Source organism: Pocillopora verrucosa, chromosome 10 (genome assembly GCF_036669915.1).
Source record: "Pocillopora verrucosa isolate sample1 chromosome 10, ASM3666991v2, whole genome shotgun sequence".
NCBI lineage: Eukaryota > Metazoa > Cnidaria > Anthozoa > Scleractinia > Pocilloporidae > Pocillopora > Pocillopora verrucosa.
Window position 1 is genome coordinate 11,121,049 of NC_089321.1, and position 23,745 is coordinate 11,144,793.

The window sequence follows — 23,745 nt, forward strand, 5'->3', positions numbered from 1 at the left end:
GTGTCGCATCGGATGATCATTTTGACAAAGAACTTGTTGAGGCGAAATACATGTCTCTGCGCTGAATTATTCAAGAATCTCATGAAACGGTGGGTATCACCATTATTTATCGTATCTGCTGTAAGCTTAATTTATACTGTTCTTCAGCCAAATTTTGATCGTGTAGACTCAAATGTGTCATTTAAGATCAATATCGTCACCACCAAAAATACAAGGATGTCAAGTAGATAAGCAAATACAAAGCTGGTTTAAGGATCTGCTGTAAGATAGAATAGCTAATAAAGGAATTGCATGAACAAATTATAGACGGTTTAGTTTTCCTTCACGAAACAGAACACCCTTAACATGAATAGTCTAGCCAAATGATAAACGGTCCAGTGGTTCTTGTCGAGTTGGAACATGAAATTGTGAAATGGACTAGCTCAATTACGAATAGCTAAGCACTCATTTGCAATACGGCAAACAAACGGTATAGCGTTGCGTCAAATGGCTCAGGGTAATTTCGAGTAGCATAGAGTACGCACAAACGGTGTAGCGTTGCGTCAAATAGCTCAGCGTAATGTTGAATGATACAGCGTACATATAAACAGTGTAGCGTTGCGTGAAATAGCTCAGCGTAATGTCGAATGGTACAGCGAACACACAAATGGTGTAGCGTTGCGTGAAATGGCTCAGCGTTATATCGAATGGTACAGCGTACATACAAACAGTGTAGCGTTACGTGAAATGGCTCGGCGTAATGTCGAATGGTACAGCGTACACACATCTTTGTAGAACATCAGACGCTCTGGCTGAACATTAAATTGCTTAGCATTACATGAAATATTTTGATGTTGTGGCGAATCGTCGAGCTTGCTTATGGCGTGACGTGAAGACAATCTCGCCGAAACCACCAAAAAAACAAACCGCCAGACAAACCGCAAATGGAACAGCGATCTGCTGGGGGCATGACGTCATCGAATGCGAAGACTGCCGCGAAACCATCACATGGTGTAGTCGCTGTGTTGAAGAGTCTTCACTTCGCCTTGCCGTAAAGCAGAGCCAATTCGGTAAGTTTCTCCTATTTTTTCCTTGCTGATACTGCATTTATCCGTTGTCGTTCATGAAAGCGTTGATGAAAATAGCAACGAGACTGGATTCTACCACAGTTGGCACGCGTTGGTGAGCCTGAATGTGTTTATAGTATTAAGTAGTGTTATGACGTACATTAAATGTCGATTGTCGAGCTCTCTTTTCTTATTCTGACTCACGCTTACTTTTCAAAGAGAGTTCAACTTCAACGGCTCTTTGAACATTGCAGGAGTACGTGAGAAGTTGGATTTTGTGTGCGCCTTAGACGCCATGGTAAGAAAACTGATATACTTGATCTATTTTGACATTCCTCAATCAAAGTGATATCGGAATGCTTTACTTGGTGTGCCGGACGATAAAATCAACTCGGAAAAAAGGTTGCTTTGGCAAACACTACATGTTTGATTGAAAAGTGTCAAAACAGATCAAGGATATCAGTTTTACTTACCATAGCGTTCGAGGAACATAATTTGGTCATGCCATTCCTTTATCAGCTATGCTGTCCTGCAGCTGATCTTTAGATCAGCTTTGTATTTGCTGATCTATTTGACATCCTTGTGTTTTTTGTGGTGACGGCCGCCCATAGATCAAAGTTCTTCGTTTCTTTGTACTGTTTATGTACCGTCAAGTCACGAAATCAAATTGAATTAATTTGACTGATTTCGGCCTTCGACAAAATGTTTAAGTCCTTTTAACAACTCAACCCTTGCTATGATATCAGCGTGTTCTTCTTACTTATTATCACGGAATGTATCTTAAGCTACTGAATTCGAGCAGACTTCATAGTTATTCTAGCAGGCCACAATGGAATTCTACTCTTCGTGGTTTGACAAACATAATTCGATCACTTGTTGAGGCGAAATCCGTGTCTCTGAGCTGAATTATTTAAGAATCTTTTGAAACGGTGGGTAACATTCATTGTTTGTCGTATCTGTTGTAAGCTTAATCTATAGTATTCTTCAGCCAAATCTTGATCCCGAAGACCCAAATGTGTCATTTAAGACCAAAGTTCTTCGTTTTTCTGTACTGTTTACTTACTGTCAAGTCACGAAATCAAATTGAACTAATTTGACTGATTTCGGCCTACGACAAAAAGTCCTTTTAACAACTCAATCCTTGTTGTGATATTAGCGTGTACTTCTCATTTATTATCACGGAATGTATCTTCAGCTACTGAATTCGAGCAGACTTCATTGTTATTCCAGAAGGTCACAATGGAATTCTACTCTTCGTGGTTTGACAACCATAATTTGATCACTAGAAAGTCTTTTGCGCCGAAAAGAACAAACCAAATGAGAAGAAACTGTATAAACTATGTTGAGGTCCAGGTGTAGACAGCATTTACTTATTAAAAAAATGTTTGATTGCGATAAACTATCAACAGAGCCAAAACCTGGTTGTGTCCTCGTGTACCGGTACACAAAGGAACGAAACATTAACGAACTGCGTCACAACTCCATGTATGGATATGAAAACAATAGGAATTCCCCCGTGTACCGGTACACCAGGACAGCCCCCAAAACCTCGAGTCAAGTTGACCTTCGTTGACTAGTTACTCTCCAAATACGATTTCTAATAATGCGTGCGACACTCTGTAACACTTATTTCGTACCTTTGGAGTTTCCTGCTAAAAGTTCTCAAATGTACAAGTTATCATAAATATGGTAGTAAGGGAACGGAATTTTGGCTACGGTCCACTTATCTGTCTTGTCTAGAAGCCTGCTCAGTAATCCGATGCAGTCGAAACAAGAGAAGGGAATTTTCCCTTTGCGGATGCTTTCGCTTTCCATCGTTTGAGACACCTGTATTCGAGAAAACCATCATGAAAACTACCAAAATATCCGAAACCTAGTAATTTTGGTGATTCTAGACAATACGAGTGTATTGAATTGGAAATAGGTGCCAGAAATTACCTACTTTAAGCTTTCAAATACTACCGTAAGGGAACGAAGGTTTCAATACGGTCAGCCATCTGTCATTCGAGACAGAAGGGAACTTCCCCTTTAAATAATTTCGCTTTCCTTTGTTTGAGAAACCTGCAATCGAGATCTTTACATCGTCTGGCAGCAGGCGTTGCATTATGGTCGTAAAATGAAAAATAAGTCATTTGCATCCTGTCGTGGTCGAGTGAACATCTCTGGTAGCAGCAAGATAGCGTGAATAAACGTGGAATTTAATGGAAATTCACTATCTGTTGCGGTTCCTTCGAAAGTTAAAAGGTGTTTGCGGGCCTGTGCGACTCTTGTTATTCCTCCGTGACAAATTCGTTGTTAGCAAGCAATTGAAGACATTCAGAAAGAATCGAAACTGCAGTCTTGCCCGAGAATCTATTCATTTGGCAGCAGTTTCACACACAGCTGATGGCTGTGTGAATAATATCAAATCCGTGAGTTATTTAACGGAGAATCGTCTCGTGACATGGAAAGGCATTCCAAAGAGGCAGCGACCTTCTAATACGCGAACTATTTTCCATGTCATACACTTAAAGACGTGAATACGGGATTCGCGAAAGGAGAAGCCTTACACCTCCTAACACCAAATTCGTCACGCTCAACGTTTATTAAAAAACGTACAGAGTTTCAAATATGCTTAAAGAATATAGAATACCTAGAATAAGGTTTTGACAAACGTATCTTTGGAGTTATATTCTGCGGGAGAGACTTATTATTGAAAAAAAAATTGCGCGCAAACATGAAAATATTGCCTTTTGCAACACAATCTCATCCGGTTTTGCCAAACCTCAAGAACATACAGATGGGGAAATGACACCTTAAAACTAACCCTTAATATCACATCGTAAACGAAAGTCATTAAAGGATATCCTTATAACTAAGCTTTCAGGTTAGAAGAATTAAAAGCGCAAGCGAATGGCAGAAGTCGCTCAAGCAATCAACACCGTTTAACGATCGATTACCTTTTGCTTTCCGGCTTACCCGGTGTGTCGCCGTGCGCATTGTAGTGTTATTCATTGGTCAAGTGATTCCGTTCATGGCTCAAATTCAACTGTCCTTCATTCAATGATCAAGATAGTAGATTTACCATACAACACTCGCGATAAGTTAATTTCCTTTTACTTAGGAGAGTAGATTTACAACTTAATTGAGTATATAATAGTAACGCTGTGTAACGCAACAATAAGCCTTTTCTCGGCCATAATCGGTCTCAAACGCCCGCACTTAAAATGCGAGAAACACATGTACCGTTGGAGAGCGTTTGAAAGCGTTTAGTCAGAGCTGTTATAAAAGGACCAAAGCAGCCATCCAAATCTTTTAAAGGCTCCAAACTACGACGTACATCAAATTTGACCTTCTTGAAATCCGGTCTCAAATTACATACAAAAAACAGTGATCGCGTTTGTTCTTGAGAACCATAGAATACGCGACAAATACGAACAAAAAATACTTTTATACATTCAGAATAAATCAAATTACATTTATCTATGGTGAAAGGAAAAAGGAACGGCCTAACTTTTACGGAATGTTCAGTCAAAATTTGCCGAATTCAGCTGCTTTCACCGCCATATTGAAAATGAAGTTACCACAATGCAACGTAATCGGAGTGCTCACACCGCCTGGTCTAGCAGGTTGTGCAAGTGCTTGATTTTGTGCCGTTGTTTTTCAACTAAACTAAGCAACCGTAAAACGACGCAGAACGATTAATGGTTTCTTTGACCTCATACTTATTATAGTAAGGATGACACAGCAAAATATTCCTGAAATCACCGCATTACCGCACCTGATCAGATACGCATGCTCTCATTACGAATTAAACTCACACTACGTATTTGCATTAATAATAGACACAGTCGATTATTGCCAATGTTCTTTCGCGAATTCAAATGGGTCCTTGCTTGCAAGCACATCATTTGTTTCTTTATCGATCAATACGGTTGATTAAGCTCCTCTATTAATGGAATTTCTCATCAGAATAAGTTAAATTGAATGCTGAAAAGGTTCATCGATATTTACACAATGGGCCCACCGAACAATAACGCAAATACGCAGCACACTTCAGAATTTGAGATTAGCTCGTTACACCGTAACTTTCGATTCTATTCAAGGAAATACGGCATAAAAAACTTAAACTGCAACTCTGCAATTACCAATTAATTGTTAAAATACCAAAATTTGAGAAACTCAGGAGTGAAAAGTTTGATGTAAGAGCGCATAACTTTTTTATTGATACTGATAATGGTCATTGGACCAGTTAATTTCGTCCATGTTTGTTTTCAATGTGGACCTCCCAAACTGGCCACTCAAGAAGTTTATTTTTCATTTTGATTGGCTGATATTGACTGAATAGTTGATTTTTATTGGCTGATGGCTTAAAGTGCCTAATTTCTATTGGCTGCTTAACTGTCCGATTTCGCCTGTGCAATTACAAACACTTGTAATCGGACAGGTGAAAATGGGCAGTGGGCTTGAAACAGACAATTTAGCTAAAAATGAGGGCTGATAAGAACCACTCATATTCAAACATCTCTAAAAACTGAGAAAACATATAGTCTGAACACGCTAATATTTGTCAATTCCTCTCTACTAAGGCCCTTTCGAACGTAAATATTGTCATGGCGATGGAATACAGCAAAGAGCAGCTCAACTACTACAGGATTTGTTACGTTGTCACTGATGTATTAACTGATGGTCTGCGAATAATCTTCAAACAAGAATGGGACAATCGCTACGGTGCAACAACGTCAGGGGAATGGAAGGATGAACCAAGAAATGGAGTGGACTTTAAAAACAAGGAATCTGCTCGGAACCAAAAAAAGAATGCGCATCTCCTTACAACCATGACTGGCGGAAACAGAGCAGAATGGGATTGTACGATGCTTTTCTATGCTATTCGTTACTCAGATTCTATTCACAGCCTCAGCCCAGTTGTCAGATCAAATGTCGATGCCCTCAGAAAGTTTCGAAATGAAGATTTTGCGCACATGTCGGAAGGAAACCTTTCAGACCTGCAGTTTCAAACCATCATTGGCAAAGTTGACACTGCATTTCAAGCGCTCGGTCTTTCCACAATGAAAATTCAAAAGATTAAGAATCAAACGAGCTTTCCCACGGAGGAACTGAAAGATGTCTTAAAAATGGTTGACGATCTTAATCAGGAGCTTCAGGAGAAAGAGCGCGAAAGACAGGTCCTTGAAGATCAGTTAAACAATGATATCTCCCCCTTCTGTGTCCTCCCTCCTAAACCCTCACATGACGTAACAAGTCGCGACCGAGAGGTGGCCGAAATAATGCAACAGCTTAGAGAACTGAAAACAGTAAATAAAGACAGGTTGAGTTATCTTTACATCTCCGGAAATCCTGGAAGTGGAAAGTCTCAACTAGCGGGTCTTGTGGCTGAACGATTCTACAAAGAAATTAAAGATCTTCCAGATGGTACCTCATTTGTGATGACGATAAATGGTGAAAGTCCAGATACTGTGCTACAATCGTATGTGGCTTTTTCACGGCGTCTTAAGTGTCCCGAATACGCGGTGACATCCACTCTCCATTCAGAGGATTTGACAACAAATGAGAAAATCACCGATCTTAGGGCATTGATCGGAACGAAAATTGGGCTTCATTCATCATGGCTGCTCGTAGTTGACAATGTCACGAGTCTATCACATGTGCATGTCCATCTACCCGAAGCCGAAAATGAGATGTGGGCAAGAGGCCAGTTGATTATCACAACTCAAGACAGTGGGTCAATTCCTCAAGCAAGTTCCTTCAACAAACACATCTCAATAAGCAACGGAATGAATCTTGATGATGTCATTTGTTTATTGGAAAAACTCTCAGGAATCACGGACAAAGAGATGGAAATCAAAGTTGCTCAGGCGTTGGACTACCAGCCTCTCGCCTTGGCAAGTGCTGCCACTTATGTTAGAGAAGTTCGACAGACATCTAATTTTGGCTGGAAAGACTATCTTGCCAAACTTGAAAAAGGCCAAAGAAATGCCATGGAGAGATTTCTTGCCGAAGTCAACCCAAACTATGCAAAGTCAATGACCACGGCATCAACACTGGCCGTAGAAACAGCTATGGAATCCGACAAAATTATGCATCACGCCTTTAATTTCCTGTCTGTGTGTGCACCACAATCATTAAATCTTAATATCATTGAAGACTTTATCGCAAGTGTGGATAAAGAAATTCAAGACAAAGAGATGATTCGTTTGAAGATACAAAGGTGTTCACTGCTAATGTTGGAAAGAGACGAAACTGACGTTTACGTTCGTGTACATCAGGTTGTACATAATTCCATTAAAACTTTGGCGGCAGCCCATTCGGATGATAAGCACAACGAAGTTGTCATTGGAGTCATTGAATCATTTAGTCGTTTTGTAAAAAACTACCTAGAAAAGGACAAAGACAAGTTATATGCTCAAATAAACAGCAGACATGTTATTCATTTGAAAAATTTAGCCTCAGAGCTTGAGAGATATTTTTATGAGAAGGTAATTTCTCAAGTCCACCCAGGTAGCTTTTTGATCAAGAACCATGCCATAGACCTGCATAGAATGAGCAAGTTTTGCTATAGACATTGTGAATACGAAACTTCGAGACGTTTCATCGAAATGGCATTAAATGTATCCAACGTCTTCGAGCACGACCCTGGCTTAGACGTTGCAGCTTTCTACAGACAAGTAGGAAAAGTGCACAAAAAGCTGGGTGACTTGAGTCAGGCAAAAGATTATTATGATCGTGCACTGGCTATTCGTCTGAAAAAACTTGGACCTGACCATGTTGACGTTGCAAATTCTTACAAAAACCTGGGTTCTTTATGCGAAATGCTGGATGACCTGAGTCAGGCCAAAGATTCTCATGATCGTGCACTGGCCATTCGTCTGAAAAAGCTTGGACCTGACCATATTGACGTTGCACTATCTTACAGTAAACTGGGCTCTATATACCACGAGCTGAGTGACCTGAGTCAGGCAAAGGATTGTTATGATTGTGCATTGGCCATTCGTCTGAAAAAGCTTGGACCTGACCATATTGACGTTGCACTATCTTACAGTAATCTGGGTATTGTACACAATGAGCTAAGTGACCTGAGTCAGGCTAAGGATTATCATAATCGTGCACTGGCCATTCGTCTGAAAAAGCTTGGACCTGACCATGTTCACGTTGCAAGCTCTTACAATAGCCTTGGTAGTGTACACAAAAAGCTGGGTGACCTGAGTCAGGCAAAGGATTATTATGATCGTGCATTGGCCATTCGTCTGAAAAAGCTTGGACCTGACCATGTTGACGTTGCACTATCTTACAGTAATCTGGGCTCTATATACCACGAGCTGAGTGACCTGAGTCAGGCAAAGGATTATTATGATTGTGCATTGGCCATTCGTCTGAAAAAGCTTGGACCTGACCATATTGACGTTGCAAGCTCTTACAATAGCCTTGGTAGTGTACACAAAAAGCTGGGTGACCTGAGTCAGGCAAAGGATTATCATAATCGTGCACTGGCCATTCGTCTGAAAAAGCTTGGACCTGACCATATTGACGTTGCACTATCTTACAGTAAACTGGGCTCTATATACCACGAGCTGAGTGACCTGAGTCAGGCAAAGGATTGTTATGATTGTGCATTGGCCATTCGTCTGAAAAAGCTTGGACCTGACCATATTGACGTTGCACTATCTTACAGTAAACTGGGCTCTATATACCACGAGCTGAGTGACCTGAGTCAGGCAAAGGATTGTTATGATTGTGCATTGGCCATTCGTCTGAAAAAGCTTGGACCTGACCATATTGACGTTGCACTATCTTACAGTAATCTGGGTATTGTACACAATGAGCTAAGTGACCTGAGTCAGGCTAAGGATTATCATAATCGTGCACTGGCCATTCGTCTGAAAAAGCTTGGACCTGACCATGTTCACGTTGCAAGCTCTTACAATAGCCTTGGTAGTGTACACAAAAAGCTTGGTGACCTGAGTCAGGCAAAGGATTATTATGATCGTGCATTGGCCATTCGTCTGAAAAAGCTTGGACCTGACCATGTTGACGTTGCACTATCTTACAGTAATCTGGGCTCTATATACCACGAGCTGAGTGACCTGAGTCAGGCAAAGGATTATTATGATCGTGCATTGGCCATTCGTCTGAAAAAGCTTGGACCTGACCATATTGACGTTGCAAGTTCTTACAATAGCCTTGGTAGTGTACACAAAAAGCTGGGTGACCTGAGTCAGGCAAAGGATTATCATAATCGTGCACTGGCCATTCGTCTGAAAAAGCTTGGACCTGACCATGTTCACGTTGCAAGCTCTTACAATAGCCTTGGTAGTGTACACAAAAAGCTGGGTGACCTGAGTCAGGCAAAGGATTATTATGATCGTGCATTGGCCATTCGTCTGAAAAAGCTTGGACCTGACCATGTTGACGTTGCACTATCTTACAGTAATCTGGGCTCTATATACCACGAGCTGAGTGACCTGAGTCAGGCAAAGGATTATTATGATTGTGCATTGGCCATTCGTCTGAAAAAGCTTGGACCTGACCATATTGACGTTGCACTATCTTACAGTAAACTGGGTATTGTACACGATGAGCTAAGTGACCTGAGTCAGGCTAAGGATTATCATAATCGTGCACTGGCCATTCGTCTGAAAAAGCTTGGACCTGACCATGTTCACGTTGCAAGCTCTTACAATAGCCTTGGTAGTGTACACAAAAAGCTGGGTGATCTGAGTCAGGCAAAGGATTATCATGATCGTGCACTGGCCATTCGTCTGAAAAAGCTTGGACCTGACCATGTTTACGTTGCAAGCTCTTACAATAGCCTTGGTAGTGTACACAAAAAGCTGGGTGACCTGAGTCAGGCAAAGGATTATTATGATCGTGCATTGGCCATTCGTCTGAAAAAGCCTGGAACTGACCATGTTGACGTTGCAAGTTCTTACAATAGGCTGGGTATTGTACACGATGAGCTGGGTGATCTGAGTCAGGCAAAGGATTATCATGATTGTGCACTGGCCATTCGTCTGAAAAAGCTTGGACCTGACCACGTTCACGTTGCAAGCTCTTACAATAGCCTTGGTAGTGTACACAAAAAGCTGGGTGACCTGAGTCAGGCAAAGGATTATTATGATCGTGCATTGGCCATTCGTCTGAAAAAGCTTGGAACTGACCATGTTGACGTTGCAAGTTCTTACAATAGGCTGGGTATTGTACACGATGAGCTGGGTGATCTGAGTCAGGCAAAGGATTATCATGATTGTGCACTGGCCATTCGTCTGAAAAAGCTTGGACCTGACCACGTTCACGTTGCAAGCTCTTACAATAGCCTTGGTAGTGTACACAAAAAGCTGGGTGACCTGAGTCAGGCAAAGGATTATCATGATCGTGCAATGGCCATTCGTCTGAAAAAGCTCTGACCTGAGCACATTAAGGTCACAGCTGCTTGCAATGACTCGGGGCTTGCGCGCGTTTTACTAATACTGCTGCAGGTACGTTTTATTCTCCTTCTTCGCTTTCACTGCCGGTCTCTAATTCATTGTCAATAATTTCCTCTGCATCTTCCGTCTCTTCATTCTCTTCTTCCCATACTGCATTGTCTTCTGAGCCGTCTAGTGCATTCGCGATTCCACAGGATTTGAACGACTTCTCAGTTAAATCTTGATGAATTCCGTTCCAGGTGCGATTGATCCAGGTCAACACCAGTTCTTTGCTCGGCGCTCTCGGGCCATTTACCATCCATGTTTTTTTTTTCGCTTTGTTCGTGCAAATGTGTGACTTTTTTGCCTTTTGTTAAAAAAAGATGACATGACTAAATTAGGAACTTTGAAAACACTATTGTTTTGAAAGTGAAGATAGTGAAAAAGTCCAAAGTTGAGGTTGCGTCTTATAACCGGGTATTTTGGCAAAATTTTTCGGTTTAACAACTTGAAAGAAACGAGTTCAAAAATTCAGGGTGCGTCTCATAACCGAGTGCGCCTTATAACCGAGAAAATACGGTAATCTTTATTATTTTCAGCTGAAGTATATTATGATAGTGCTGCTTGCCATCTATGAAAAAAAAATCCTTGGATCTGACCATGTTTGGGTTGCGACTACTAATAACCATTGATAAAATCTGAGTCATTTCGCAGAATATCGCGTTTTCTCTGTTTCTACATTGTTTATCAAGTTACCTTCAACGTATTTCCGGTTACGCAAATACAACGTTATAAAAAGTTCAATTAATGCAGTTTCTTATTATACCTGGAGACAGCTGTCTCCCCCCTTTGAAGTACAGATCGTCATTTAAAATGAGTTTTTTAATTTTTCTCGGTCTCTGTTTTTCAGTCATTGAAAATGGCCTTTGTATCCTGAAACCTGACAAAGGCTGACTCGTCCCCAGTCGTTTCCAATAATGTGCGCGGTACTAAAGTGGGAAGGAAGGGTGATGGTTAGGAGGTCGACGAGGAGTCTTTCTCTCGCTTACTCCTTACCCATCACACTTTGTGCTCTCACACTGCCCGTGTCGGTTACCCGCGCTTTGAGGTTGATTGGAGACGATTCAGGGAAGAGAGGAAATACAAAATAATAGAAACCTTTGTTATTGCTGCCTTCCTAAGGGGCAGGAAGCCGTTTTGTTGGTTTCGATTTCAGTTAGAGCCTTTTGTATGGATCTTGCATGGATTAATCCCCTCCCTTAAAATGTTTATGCATGCTAAGTCTGCCGGCTTCCTAATTTTCTCTCTCACAAAAGATGCTCGTTTTAAACCTGCTACAAATTCTTACGCCCGATATGTAATTCTGACGCCGTGACTTCTCGATTCCTTTTCTCACTCCTTCTTCCCAAAGAAAAGCATTCTGGGTAATCTCGTTCTCACAATCTTCTTTCTTCTTCCAGGAGGACCCCAGGAACGAGGCTGCTGAAGGCATATTCTTTGAGGTGACGTATGTCTATCAAACTTAACATATGGCCGTTTTGATTTCATGGTCAAGGGTGGAAGAATGTTATCACAATGGATTATAAGGGGCTCTCTCCTTATCAAATTTATTGTTACAAGCAATTTCAATTGAATGTCCATAGTAATACAAAATTGCACTGGTTTTGCTTGACGTCACTTTTTGATTGATCCAGAAAACTTCCACCACTCTATTATATTTCTTCTCTTTAACTGAATTTATTAATGGCTCCTTGTGTTATTTCCCTTTGTTCTGACTGGCCGTTGAGATTACTTCGGTTTCGCTTCCACGATGCTCAATCGAAATATGCTCATGTTGCATTCAATCAAACTATTTGTTTTGTTCACTTTCACTGTGGGTAGGGAATTAAAAAATTTCAAAATTGTTCACTAAACCAAGCCGATTCGACTTCTTTTTCAAGCCCAAAGCAGGAAAACGAATGAAAACTCGAATACGTTAAAATAATTTAATTCATGTCATTCATTTTTTTATCACATGATAAAAATATTTAAAAAGTTTTCTAAGACCCCTGAAGTGTGAAGTTTAGACATGGGGTCCTGACAGGGAATAATACTTGAAATTATTCCCATATGACGATTTGGATACTGAGGAGTGACGTAGGTATTTTTTTGTGGGAGGGGAGGCTGCCTTGAAAGATAAGTTGTCAAGGATGCGTTCGCTTATTACATCTTGATCAGGGACTACCTTTTGATTGAAGTTTACGGACCACCCATGATCCTTTAGGGGTCTTCCAGTTATCAGCGGTCTTGTCCACAAATGTAAAGCCGTATCTACGAAGTAAAAATATAACCATGATGAAGTGAATGGAATTCTCCTAGATTTTGGCCGAATTCAGCGATAACTCAACTAGTATATAAAATTGGAGCTGGTTTAAAGATCAAACTTTTATTTGAAAGATGGATAACGATGTTCTTACCACGCTAAAGATCTTAATTACTGGAGAAAGTGGCGTTGGAAAATCCAGGTACAAAAATCGTTTCGGAGTCAATGGCTTCCAAATTCGAAATATGGCAGTAACGAACGTGTATCATAACAGAGGATCATTGTGAATAGATTTATAGTCACATGATCTAAGTTTTAAATCAATTCATTTTTAAAAGTTCTTCCATGTAGATTTGTTCTCGAATTGTTTTGCTGTTGTCTTTCATGTGACAATTCGCTGTCGATCTCAACCGCACAAATCGGTGTCCTTGTCGTTATTGTGAAGTTCTTTATTTAATGCTGTCTTCTTCTAATCACAGCCTGCTTCTAAGATTCACTGATGACACATTTGACCCTGACATTGGATCCACCATAGGTAAGAGTTAAAAAGAAATGAGACTCTGAAATCTTCACGACACTGAGTCATTTTGAAAAATCTAGTAGTTATGGTTTCAATTCATATAGGGCCGTATTTTGGCCTTTGTTTATACCTTGCCTCACATAATTCGGTAAAATTTCCGCATAGCCCCATACTTCATTATGCATTCATTTCTTGAATAGAGAAAACAATGACTGTGCGGAAATTTTACCCATAATTCTTGGAAAAAATTAGTGAAACACAAAAACAACCCATCTGGCATTTCAAAATACCTTAACCCTTTAACTCCTTAGAGTGATTGACATCTAATTTCTCCTTACAATATCACATCTGAATCAAACATTAAGGTCACAAGAATAACACAAATGATTGCAAACTAAAAAAACTCTTGATTGTTTAGCAAATTCTCCTTATCAGCACCTTGGGAAATGTTTAGAGAACAGTATGGAGAATATAGATATCTGTGTTAGGCTGCAACGGTTTAATTACAACTTTTTGCACTTTGACAAGGGAGTGTCAGCTGACTGAAATGAGTCAAAACAGAGTCTGACTAAGAGGTGAAAAAAGTGTCTGTAAAAAGAGCTGACTACATACAAGATTGTTCATTAGCAGAGGGTTGATTGTACAAATAAAACCTTCTGCTGGTATTGCACAGTTCATGCTTCCTGTCCTAAAGATCTGGACATTATATGCTTTGTAACCAGCACCCAAGATATTTATATATATGTATCCTCTAGTCATACTTAAAACCATAACAGTGTGCTGTTTGGCCAGCTCTTAAGTAACCTTTTGTGCTCGGTTGTTCAAAAGCTAGAAAAAACTAACCAACTGAATAACCTGCATCTGATCAATAGCATAGCCTGTATTGCTATCACCAGCAGTTAGCAATTTATGGGATAAATTGTGCTGTCTAGCTTGAAACAATGGCACCAGGTCATCAGTACTTTGTTATGAAAAAACAAATACTTTATAATTTATTGTATAACATATGAAGAATTCCTCTGATATTGAATGTGGATATTATTCTTTAAATCATGTAGCCATTGTTTTCCAGTTAACCCTTTGCAACCTAACATCAGTATGTATATTCTCCATACTGTTCCCTTTACATCTCCTAAGGTGCTAACAAGAAGAATTTGTCTAACAATCAAGAGTTTCTTTTTTGGTGATCATTCCCTTTATTCTCATAACCTTAATGTGTGATTCAGGGGTGACTTTAATTTGATAATTCGTTTTGATAGTTTAACGGTTATAACATCACTTTTCTGTTTCAGGACACAGCAGGGCAGGAATGCTTCAGAACACTGACTCCCAGCTACTACAGGGGAGCACAAGGAGTTATTTTAGGTACTAGAAATAAAATGGTTTTCATCTCCTAATTACTTGCTGTCATCACTCTTCAAAAAATATTGTCTTGTTGATTTTGTAGCGTGAGAGAAGGTGACAAAATTGCAGCACTGATATTGATACACAGTAGTTTTCAACCTAATAGAAACTTAAGCATTTCTTTACTTTCAGTGGTGAGTTGACATTTGTGTTGGTGTCAAACCACCAATGAAAATTAATAAATGCTGAAATAGTTTGCATTAAGTTTCCCCTGATTTCCTATGCTAACAACATCAATGGTACATACCATAGTTCCTCAAATAAGTTCCCAGGCGCTGATTTAAAATTCTGGTGGAAAGGACAGGCACTTATTTGAAGGAGGGCACTTATTCAAGGGGGTGCCTATTTAATTTAGCACAGTAATTGGGGAAAAATATAAAGAACAGATACCGCACGTAAAGGAACTCTGCAAGCACATAGAGATAGAGATGAGTGGTGAAAGTGGCTTCAGGGAAAAGAAACTATTTTCCTGTACTGATCTTGCCGTAGTTGAAGCTTCAAAAGTTGTAAATAAACTGTTAACAGAGACAGGTTTTTCTTTTATCCTTCCTATCTAAAATTGTGAGGGAGGGAGGGGGTCCTTATTCAAGGAGGTTGCTTGTTTAACTTAATGGCCAAGGGGGTGGGCACTTCTTTGGAAAAGGGCATTTATTAGAGCATGGGCACTTATTCATTGAGGAAATATTTTATTCAGTGAAAGTTCTCAGTGCTTCATTGTGTTTGTTTTCAATCACTAATTTTAATAGTACAGTCATGGATGAGACTGTTCATGATAGCATTAAAGAAAATCTTGTTTTTTTTCCCTTTAGTTGAGAAAGTGGAAGAATGGCTCAATGAAATAGAAATGTATTCAACAAAAAAAGACATCATAAAAATGCTTGTTGGCAACAAAATAGACAAGGTACAGTGAAACTTTTGTGTTTTTATATTAGACCAAATTATTATTACCGATTTTTATTATTAATAACAGGAGTCTTCTCCCTTGGTGGTCTATACTATATGTTATGGAACCTTTTTTTTTTTTTTTTTTTTTTTTTACTCATACTTAGACTTAGCATCATTTCTTAAGCTGTTGTGCTTAATTAATACTCCTATCTTCCAATATTCCTAAACTTTAGAAATCTCTTGTGGGTACATGTATTTGCTTGGTACAGGATTAACTGTAATTGCAGACAGTAAAGTTTTGTGCATGCTTGATGTACCAGAAATTCAGATTTGCATACTGTGCTTTTTAGGAGGGTAGTGAAGTTGATAGAAAATGGAGATTACAATTTGCAAGAAGACATTCCATGTTATTTATTGAAGCAAGGTTAGTGTCAGCTTGAGTTATAAATATTGATTCCACTGCAATCAAGGATCAAATGGTTTTTTTTTTGAACAGCCACCTATGTAATGGCACTAGATGGTTTGGTGAAACAACTATGAAGATAATTGTTCAGGGACTGGAAGAATGACAAAAAGAAAAATTAAAGAAAATAGTTATTTTATGTTCAAATGTTTATACTTTTTATGAAAAAGCCATAATTTTAATTAGAGTATGTATCAAAATTGTACAGAAAGGTAGTAAAGAGATTCCTTTAAGCCTGTAACTTCCAAGATCTAATTGTTAATTCTCCCCTCTAGCTGTTACACATTTCCTTAAAATTTCTTGGGAGAATTTGGTGTCATACCATAATTATAACTTCTATCTGATAAGTTTGAATATTCTCATTACCTGTTTGCTGGAGAATGTATGGACATTGTAGGGAGAAGTTTTATGTTAATCATTTCTGGGAATTAAAGGGTTAATAAGTTTTTAGCTGGTGATTAAAATGGTATCCTGTCTTTCAACAAAATAACTGTACATTGTGTCATCTAAGTTTTATTTTTGATGAAGAAATATTGCTTTTTTTTTTTTTGTAGTGCAAGAACAAGAGAGGGGGTTCAACTTGCTTTGAGGAACTAGTAGAGGTATTTAAAGAACTGAGAAATTAAAATGTGCAATGTGATATTATGGAAGACGTAGAGGCTTTAACCCTTTAACTCCCATTGGCTTCCAGCCATCATGGGTTATGAGCTATTATATCATGCTCTACAAATATGATAAGGGTGATCATAAAAAAGTAAAGTTTACAAAATAAAGTTGGGAAGATTATTTTGGGGTGTTTTTAGATCTAATCTTAACAGCAGTCTAATGTAGCATGCAAGGGTTGGGCCCAAGGTGGTCCTTTTACTTTGATTCATAATTTGCATATCCCCAGGGCATTTTATTAATATATGCAAATGACTTTGCACAATCCTCTGAAGTGAGCCTAAATTTATTTCTGTTAATAGTTTGTCTGAGGTCACCAAACAAGGCGAGAGATTTAACCAAGAGGTATGTGTCAATATAGAAGCGTCACTAAATTATCGAATTTTTTAAGTATAGGTTTTTAAAAGGAAAATCATAAACTGCAAATGCGCAACTTGTTCATCTCACAGAAATCTGCCATGACTTAAAATTGGAAATCAATGCCATCTTAATATACAGGTTATCGTCCAAAATGTGTGGTCTATGCTGGGTTATAATGGAAAATTTAAAGAATATTGATAAATGTCAAACAAATAGAGCGTCATTGATTGCAGCCATCATAACAAGAATATTAAGGCTACAGAAGCTTTATCATGCAAAAAAAATTAACAACTACTTGTGGCTTGAGATTGATTGTAGCACCTTAATTTTGAGTTATGCCCCTTTTTATAAGATCCTAAATTGTATTTTTTTTCTTTGACTTTTACTTGGACTTAAAGTTTTTCAATACACAAGTGGATCAGGTTGAGGAAAATTTAATTATTAACAGATTGTAAATAATGCTAAACATTGTATAGTTGCATTTTTAGACTTACACTGATGGTCGTCTTAGCATTAACATGACAAGGGTCTCTAAAAGTTGAGTTGGACAAGTTAAGGTTTGCAGATTGGTTCCACAGAGATGTTTCTAATAATTTTCTTTAATTTTGCAGCAAATTTGACGACCTTTGTAAGGAAACTGCAGTGGAAAGCAATGAATTGGTAAGTTTATTTGGACCAAAATGTGAATTCCTCCAAGAGAGAGAGAGTTCCAGTTTCCTTCATTCATGACAGACACAGAATTTTCTTTCAATTATTTTACAGCATGACCTTTTAGTCAGTGTGTCAAAATTAATTTTTATGATCTTGTAGACTGCAGATTAGCAATGCATTCATACTACTTCTGTCTCAACTTCCACATGGATGCATTTACATCTAAGTTTACATCACTTTCCTTGCAATATCTACAACAAACATAATTGCAAGCAATGAATTTCAGCTTGAGATCTTTGCAGAATGCAAGCTTATGACTGGGTGATGTGTTTTGCAATGCTGGATCAACAGTGATAAATTTATTATGAGAGCTTTGCCTTCAAGAAAAGAGAAACTAAGATTATATTAATTATGTACATAAGCTCAATATGTGCAACATATGATAAGTCGAAATACAATAATTTTGTTTTTGTGTAATTGGGTGTGTGTAATATTAATGTATGGTAACTTAATGCATCAAGATTTTTAAGTTAAAACTCAATACATTTATTAATTTTTCTTTTCAATTAATTCTTAAAATTGGATTAGATTTTGGCTGTGTGGAGATTTAGGACAGAAGTTAACCCCTTACACCTTAACATCAGTATGCATATTCTCCATACTGTTCCTTATACAATTCATAAGCTGCTGACAAGGAGAAGTTGTTTAACAATCAAGAGCTTCTTCAGCTTGTGATCATTTTTATTGCTATTGCCTCCCATGGAAGTGAAGCCATTATGTTGTCCTGTTGAGTTGAGTGAGGGTAACAATAGAAGATGAATGACCTCTTCGTCCACAACAGAGTCTGCCGAGTTTTACCTGATATTCCTTGCAATTATAAAATTGAAAAAAAATCTGCTCTATTTATCAATTTGCTTAGTTCCAAGAAAACTGATATTTGAAATATTCACTAATCTATAACTATTCAATTAAAAAGTGATAAACTTCCATTGCAAACGTCTGTACATAAGTTACAAATGGTGCACATGTCCTCAAGAAAAGAAGTCAAGTCTTTCTTTCTGCATCATCATACAACACCTGGTTCTTTCAATGCTATTAAAAAATTGTTCCATATCAGTAGCCATATGCACATGTTGGTTATTTATATCTATATGTTGGTTTCTTAACTGCCTATTTTCTTTGTTATTGTAACCTTTATTTAATGTTTGATTCAGGGGTGATATATATTATGAAGAACAATTAGACACTAGTCCCTCTCAGGTGTAAAAGAGTTAACACAGTCTCAGTTCTGGAGGAAATTGTAGTAACACTGTTGCAACTCTTCTAAATGTAGAGTATTGTTGTACATGTAGTTATTTCTCATGGGGTGTCTTTCCTGGATGGACATTTCATCCTGTATCTTCCAGATGTAAAAAAAGTGAAGTTCTTAACAAAAAACGTTTTGTGCTTTTTGTTTTGTTGTAGGCATCCTCACTTGATGTAAAAAAATCTGCAGCAAGGAAGTTCATTGATTTTGTGAACAATGGTCCCTAGCCTTACCATGGTATGTTTTATCCCTGTAGCTTTAGAGTCTGGTGAACTTTTTAAATTTGTTTGCTGTCTCTTCATCTTTTTAAACTAGTGTTTAAATATATTCGGAATTAGTTTTACAGTATATACACAACTTGAGACACTTAATTGCCATTTCAACACAAACCTTCTAACAATATCAAGACATGATCCAGTCCAAGGATGAACAGCAACAACAACCTTAGAGACAAATGTGACTCAGACCTTGGGAAACAAGGGGTTAACTGAAAATCTCATCATTTGTCTCATGATACAGAATTATGGTAAAATCAAGCCATCAATTAAAGATCACAATATTATCATTGTTATACTGCTATTCTTTGTAAGACGAGAGGTTAAGTGGTGAAATGAAGGTGTTTCACAACAGTGAGGTGCTATGACTAAAAGAGCAACGTAGCTTGTATGCATCAATACCAGTTGGCCATCCAGCTGCATGAATTGGGGTGCTTAAGGAAACAGACTCAATACCTGATAATGACAGCAGAATCACCACTGCTGCATGTTGCATTCATTAACTGATAGAGCCTGACTCTTTATAAACAAAGTTGTTTTGATGGGAAAGCTGATCTGTTTTGTTTCAGTTGTCAATGAGTGCAGAAAGGTGTTATCAGCAGCAGGATTTAATGAGCTCAAGGAAAAAGAGCACTGGGATATCAAGCCTTCTGATAAGGTGAGAAATGAGAGTTGGGGCTTTTTTTTAAACTTTGGAAAAGTTGTTGTTTGGACATGACCCAGAATCTCATGATGGTTTCCAGAAATAAAAACTCTGCTATCTGGGAAATCACATGGTGCACTTAAAATTGGCCACACCTGTTTTCTTTGAAATGAGTGGGGGACCCGTCTTTATTTCTGTAGAGGGGGGAGGGAAAAATATGTCAAGATAATAATATGTTAAGTTTCCCCCCCCCCCCCACCCTCCAGGCCATGTAAATAGCAAGTGACCCTCCTCCTTTATTAAGAATTTACGTGATGCCCCCCCCTCCCCTGCCACCTCATGTCTCCTCTTTGTTGCCCATTAATTATTAAAAATTGTCACATACAACTATAAGATGATTAATTTGCATAACACCCACCTGGGGCAAGGTACCACTTTTTAAAATGTATCTCATATAATTCCATTATATCTTGTTTTTATTACAGGAAGAGTGTGTGTGTGTGACATGATTCTCCATGTGGAACCACTAAAGGCCCCATCCTGTGTGCCAAGCTTGGTTTATTAACTTAGGTAAATGAATTTTGTTGTGTGTAAACACTAGCGATGTATATATAATGTTACCTACTAAACGCAAGAGTAAAAAGTTGGTTACCTACATTCCATGGTCAGATGTAAGACATCTCACTACCGTCTGTTTAGCTTGTGAGCAGGCTCTTGTGTTTGGGTTACACCATCGGCAGCCACTAATTGGAAAAGTTGTTGAAACTGTTGCTAAACTCTTATTTTTCTGATAGGTATTTACATTAGTGTAAGCCAGACTGTGCTTTTCAATCATTTCAATCATTTTAAGAGTTATCTGCTCCCAGACTCCTTTTTGTTTACAGTCATACAACTCTACCATTACAGTATCTTAGAATTTTCGGATGTTATAGATTTTATCAAGCATCTAAACATCACTGTCAGAAGTGATATAGACAGTTTCCTAACAGTCACGCATTCTCAAAGAGGCATTAAAATTTGGTGAATAATCAGAATTTTTGAGACCTAGAAAAAGTATAAAAAGCGAAATAAGAAGTCTTTAAAAAAATTGGGATAAAGCCAGAAGTTTAACCAAGAAAGCAAGTGCTTTATTACTGAGTGAGGTTAAGCTAAATGTTTGGAAGTAAATGGTAAACAAGTAACAAGCCAGATTCATCTCGAGTATTGCAAACTAATTTATGATCTGTTTTTAGCCATTGGCGGTCGCCAGTGAGCAATGTAATCCATCCGAGAAATGCACTGCTCCTCCATTGTACATCAGGAGACACTGCTATTCAAGGTGACAATTTCTTTGCATAGTAAGGCATTCATAAGCTGGCCTTACCTCTGTCACGCAACGCTATCTTACACGAGGGCGAGGTTGCACGTGATTGTTTCCGTCATGTCGCCTAATAGTCATGAAATTATAAGGCAAACAGCATCGCCAATCTACTCGTTCTCTTATGGTGGCCGGGAAACGGTGTGTTCTTTGTTCCATACCAGGCTAATAAGAAAACTTCTGCCAAGGAGCTAGGTGCACAATCACCGCACTGTATGACCTTTTGGCGTGGTCTAAATACATTTCCTTCATTACCTATTTTGTTATTGTTAAGAAGGTCACAAATAGGCACAAGAGGAATTGATTTGTACGTTACGCGCTTACCTTTTACTAACTTGTCGTAAGCGGCAATCGACATTTGTTTACCGGGGTTTTGATCATCACCAGGAACCCATTAGAAATGGGCTCCTGTCATCACTAAGTGTTTGGACGGGTGCGAATCTACCGTGGGGTTGACCAGTGTGCAAAGTGATTCTCCTTAGCAATTAATTGAGATTTTTCATTTTCATTTTTTTATTTGCAGAGTTTCTTTGAGACACTTCCAACAGTACTGGATTCCGTAGTAGGAGCTGACTAAAGTCAAGCCAAAGGCGTTCCTGAGCTTCTTTTGCATGAATCCTCTTCCCAATCTCCGTTTAAATGATTTTTGCTTGAAAAGCAATGTAGGTTCATCTCAGCGAAGCAAACGAGATACTTAGTCAAAAGAAAAGGGACAAAATCCCAGCACAATCTGAATGTAAAAATTGTGTAACAAGGGAAGGGGTAGAAGACGGGAGCACGTAAACAAGAGATAGTATTCAAACAGTGTATCCTGAAAACTTTCTCATTTATCAATTGTCCATTATAATCAGACAGGACGTATACAGGAATAAAACGGTGGTTCCTGGCACTGTGTGTCTTGTTTTGTATTTACGATCTAAAAACAAGGTTAACGAAAAGCATGTGACAAGCTCATAGAAATTAGCACGTTCAGCACAATAAATGTTTGTACTTCTCTTCTGACTCGATCCACCTGCTGAATTTCTAACTAAAAAGTTTCTTGAAGCTGTGAGTATATATTGATAACATTCATCGTTTTTGTTTTGTGTTAAGTTGCAAATGCAAAGGATGTCTACACACCAAAGACTAAAGACCTAAAACCGAATACCTCCGGAAGACCCGGATGAAAGCTTATAATATTTCCTTTATTTCAGCACACGAAATCAGTTTAAGTAACATCTACTGACCAAAAAAAAATTGAAGGTCGAGATGTATGTTGAACATTTGAGAACCAGTAATTCCAACCATAGTTTACCCTGGCTTGTTCAATTACCTCTCTATTCACCGATTTCTTTGGACGCGCACGGCGAATGAAATCAAACTTAAGGTTTCTTTAACATTTTCAGAGGTTACTTTGTGGCAAGATCATGCCAAATCTAGTATATCTTAGAGAATATACCCGATGGTAATAATTCATAATATTTCAGGTATTTAAGGTTACTTCCCACCTTCGCGGGTGTCCTTCGGGGGAAAAATTCATTAGGCGTGTTGATTTTACTAAAATCCTAGCAAATTATATATCAGAAGAAAGCTAAATAACTGCAGTTTACGATGAAAATATAATTTAAGCGACTTTCCGTTTAAGGAAGTGTCAAGAGCTAGTGAGGCGTGAAACGACCGAAGGTTTCTCTTTGAATTTATCGGGTATCGGATGCCGCAGCACGAGCAAAGTGGCTGCACAGTCTCATTCACATGTAGTGTGTTGGGCTTTTTCGATATTGTGATTGGTAGTTTAGATATCGGCATCTAAAGTCGGAGTAGTTTAAAATATGGGAGGTGTGTTGCGTTAAATGGACGCCACTGGACAAATATGTTAAATATCAAAATTTTCCGACATTCTTTTGTTTGTCATTAGTGCTAGAATGTTTTGGCGAAATTTGACGAAAATCGGTCAAATCGACACATCCTAAAAATTCGCTCAGCGTTGTTGTAGTCTTCCCAAAATCTAATACGAGATTTTAGCTCATAAAGATTTCCAAACAACTCACGCCGCCCCAATAGGTTATCTCGCCTCCTGAAACCTCAAACCAATAGGACAACGGGACCTCCTGGCGTCAATGACGATGGATCAAGATTTGCCGGGAAAAGTAACCCATTACAAACACCTTTTTTTATCTCAATCGCTCAGTGGAGCGTTGAGGAGGACGAAACAATAATGGGCGAAGTTGCTAAAGGCAAAGGGAAAACCCGCGCCAAAAATGGAAAAACCGGAAAATGTGCTGAGGTGCAAGACAACGAACCGACATACAGCTTTCAAAATTACGATTCGAGGTGATTGTTAATGTTTTTGTATCAAAGCTGATCAGTACTTGCATAAAGAAAAGGAAACTTCGTTTTTAACATTATGTATGGCAAAGTTTAGTTTGACGGCGACTTCTTTCCGCCAGTATTAGTCGCTTTCACAAAAGAATTTTTTATTTTGATAGAATG

General features: G+C 38.5%; 1 protein-coding gene across 4 annotated transcripts; it reads left to right on the forward strand.

Annotated features, from left to right (window-relative positions):
* The first annotated feature begins 973 nt into the window (after positions 1-973).
* LOC131778567 (uncharacterized) lies at positions 974-22,165 on the forward strand. 4 transcript variants are annotated; one of them, XM_066173542.1, is made up of 15 exons: positions 974-1,049; positions 5,615-10,519; positions 11,908-11,949; positions 13,229-13,284; positions 14,562-14,634; positions 15,483-15,574; positions 15,909-15,982; positions 16,576-16,623; positions 16,987-17,029; positions 17,656-17,704; positions 19,160-19,238; positions 19,846-19,934; positions 20,405-20,489; positions 21,152-21,237; positions 21,800-22,165. In XM_066173542.1, exon 2 carries the CDS (start codon positions 5,639-5,641, stop codon positions 10,445-10,447), a length of 4,809 nt encoding a protein of 1,602 aa, XP_066029639.1. In that variant the 5' UTR covers positions 974-1,049; positions 5,615-5,638; the 3' UTR covers positions 10,448-10,519; positions 11,908-11,949; positions 13,229-13,284; positions 14,562-14,634; positions 15,483-15,574; positions 15,909-15,982; positions 16,576-16,623; positions 16,987-17,029; positions 17,656-17,704; positions 19,160-19,238; positions 19,846-19,934; positions 20,405-20,489; positions 21,152-21,237; positions 21,800-22,165. The 4 variants fall into 4 exon arrangements, with proteins under 4 accessions (XP_066029639.1, XP_066029636.1, XP_066029638.1 ...); XM_066173539.1 differs by lacking the exon at positions 20,405-20,489; XM_066173541.1 differs by lacking the exon at positions 20,405-20,489 and having other exon boundaries at positions 1,035-1,161.
* The last annotated feature ends 1,580 nt before the right edge of the window (positions 22,166-23,745 follow it).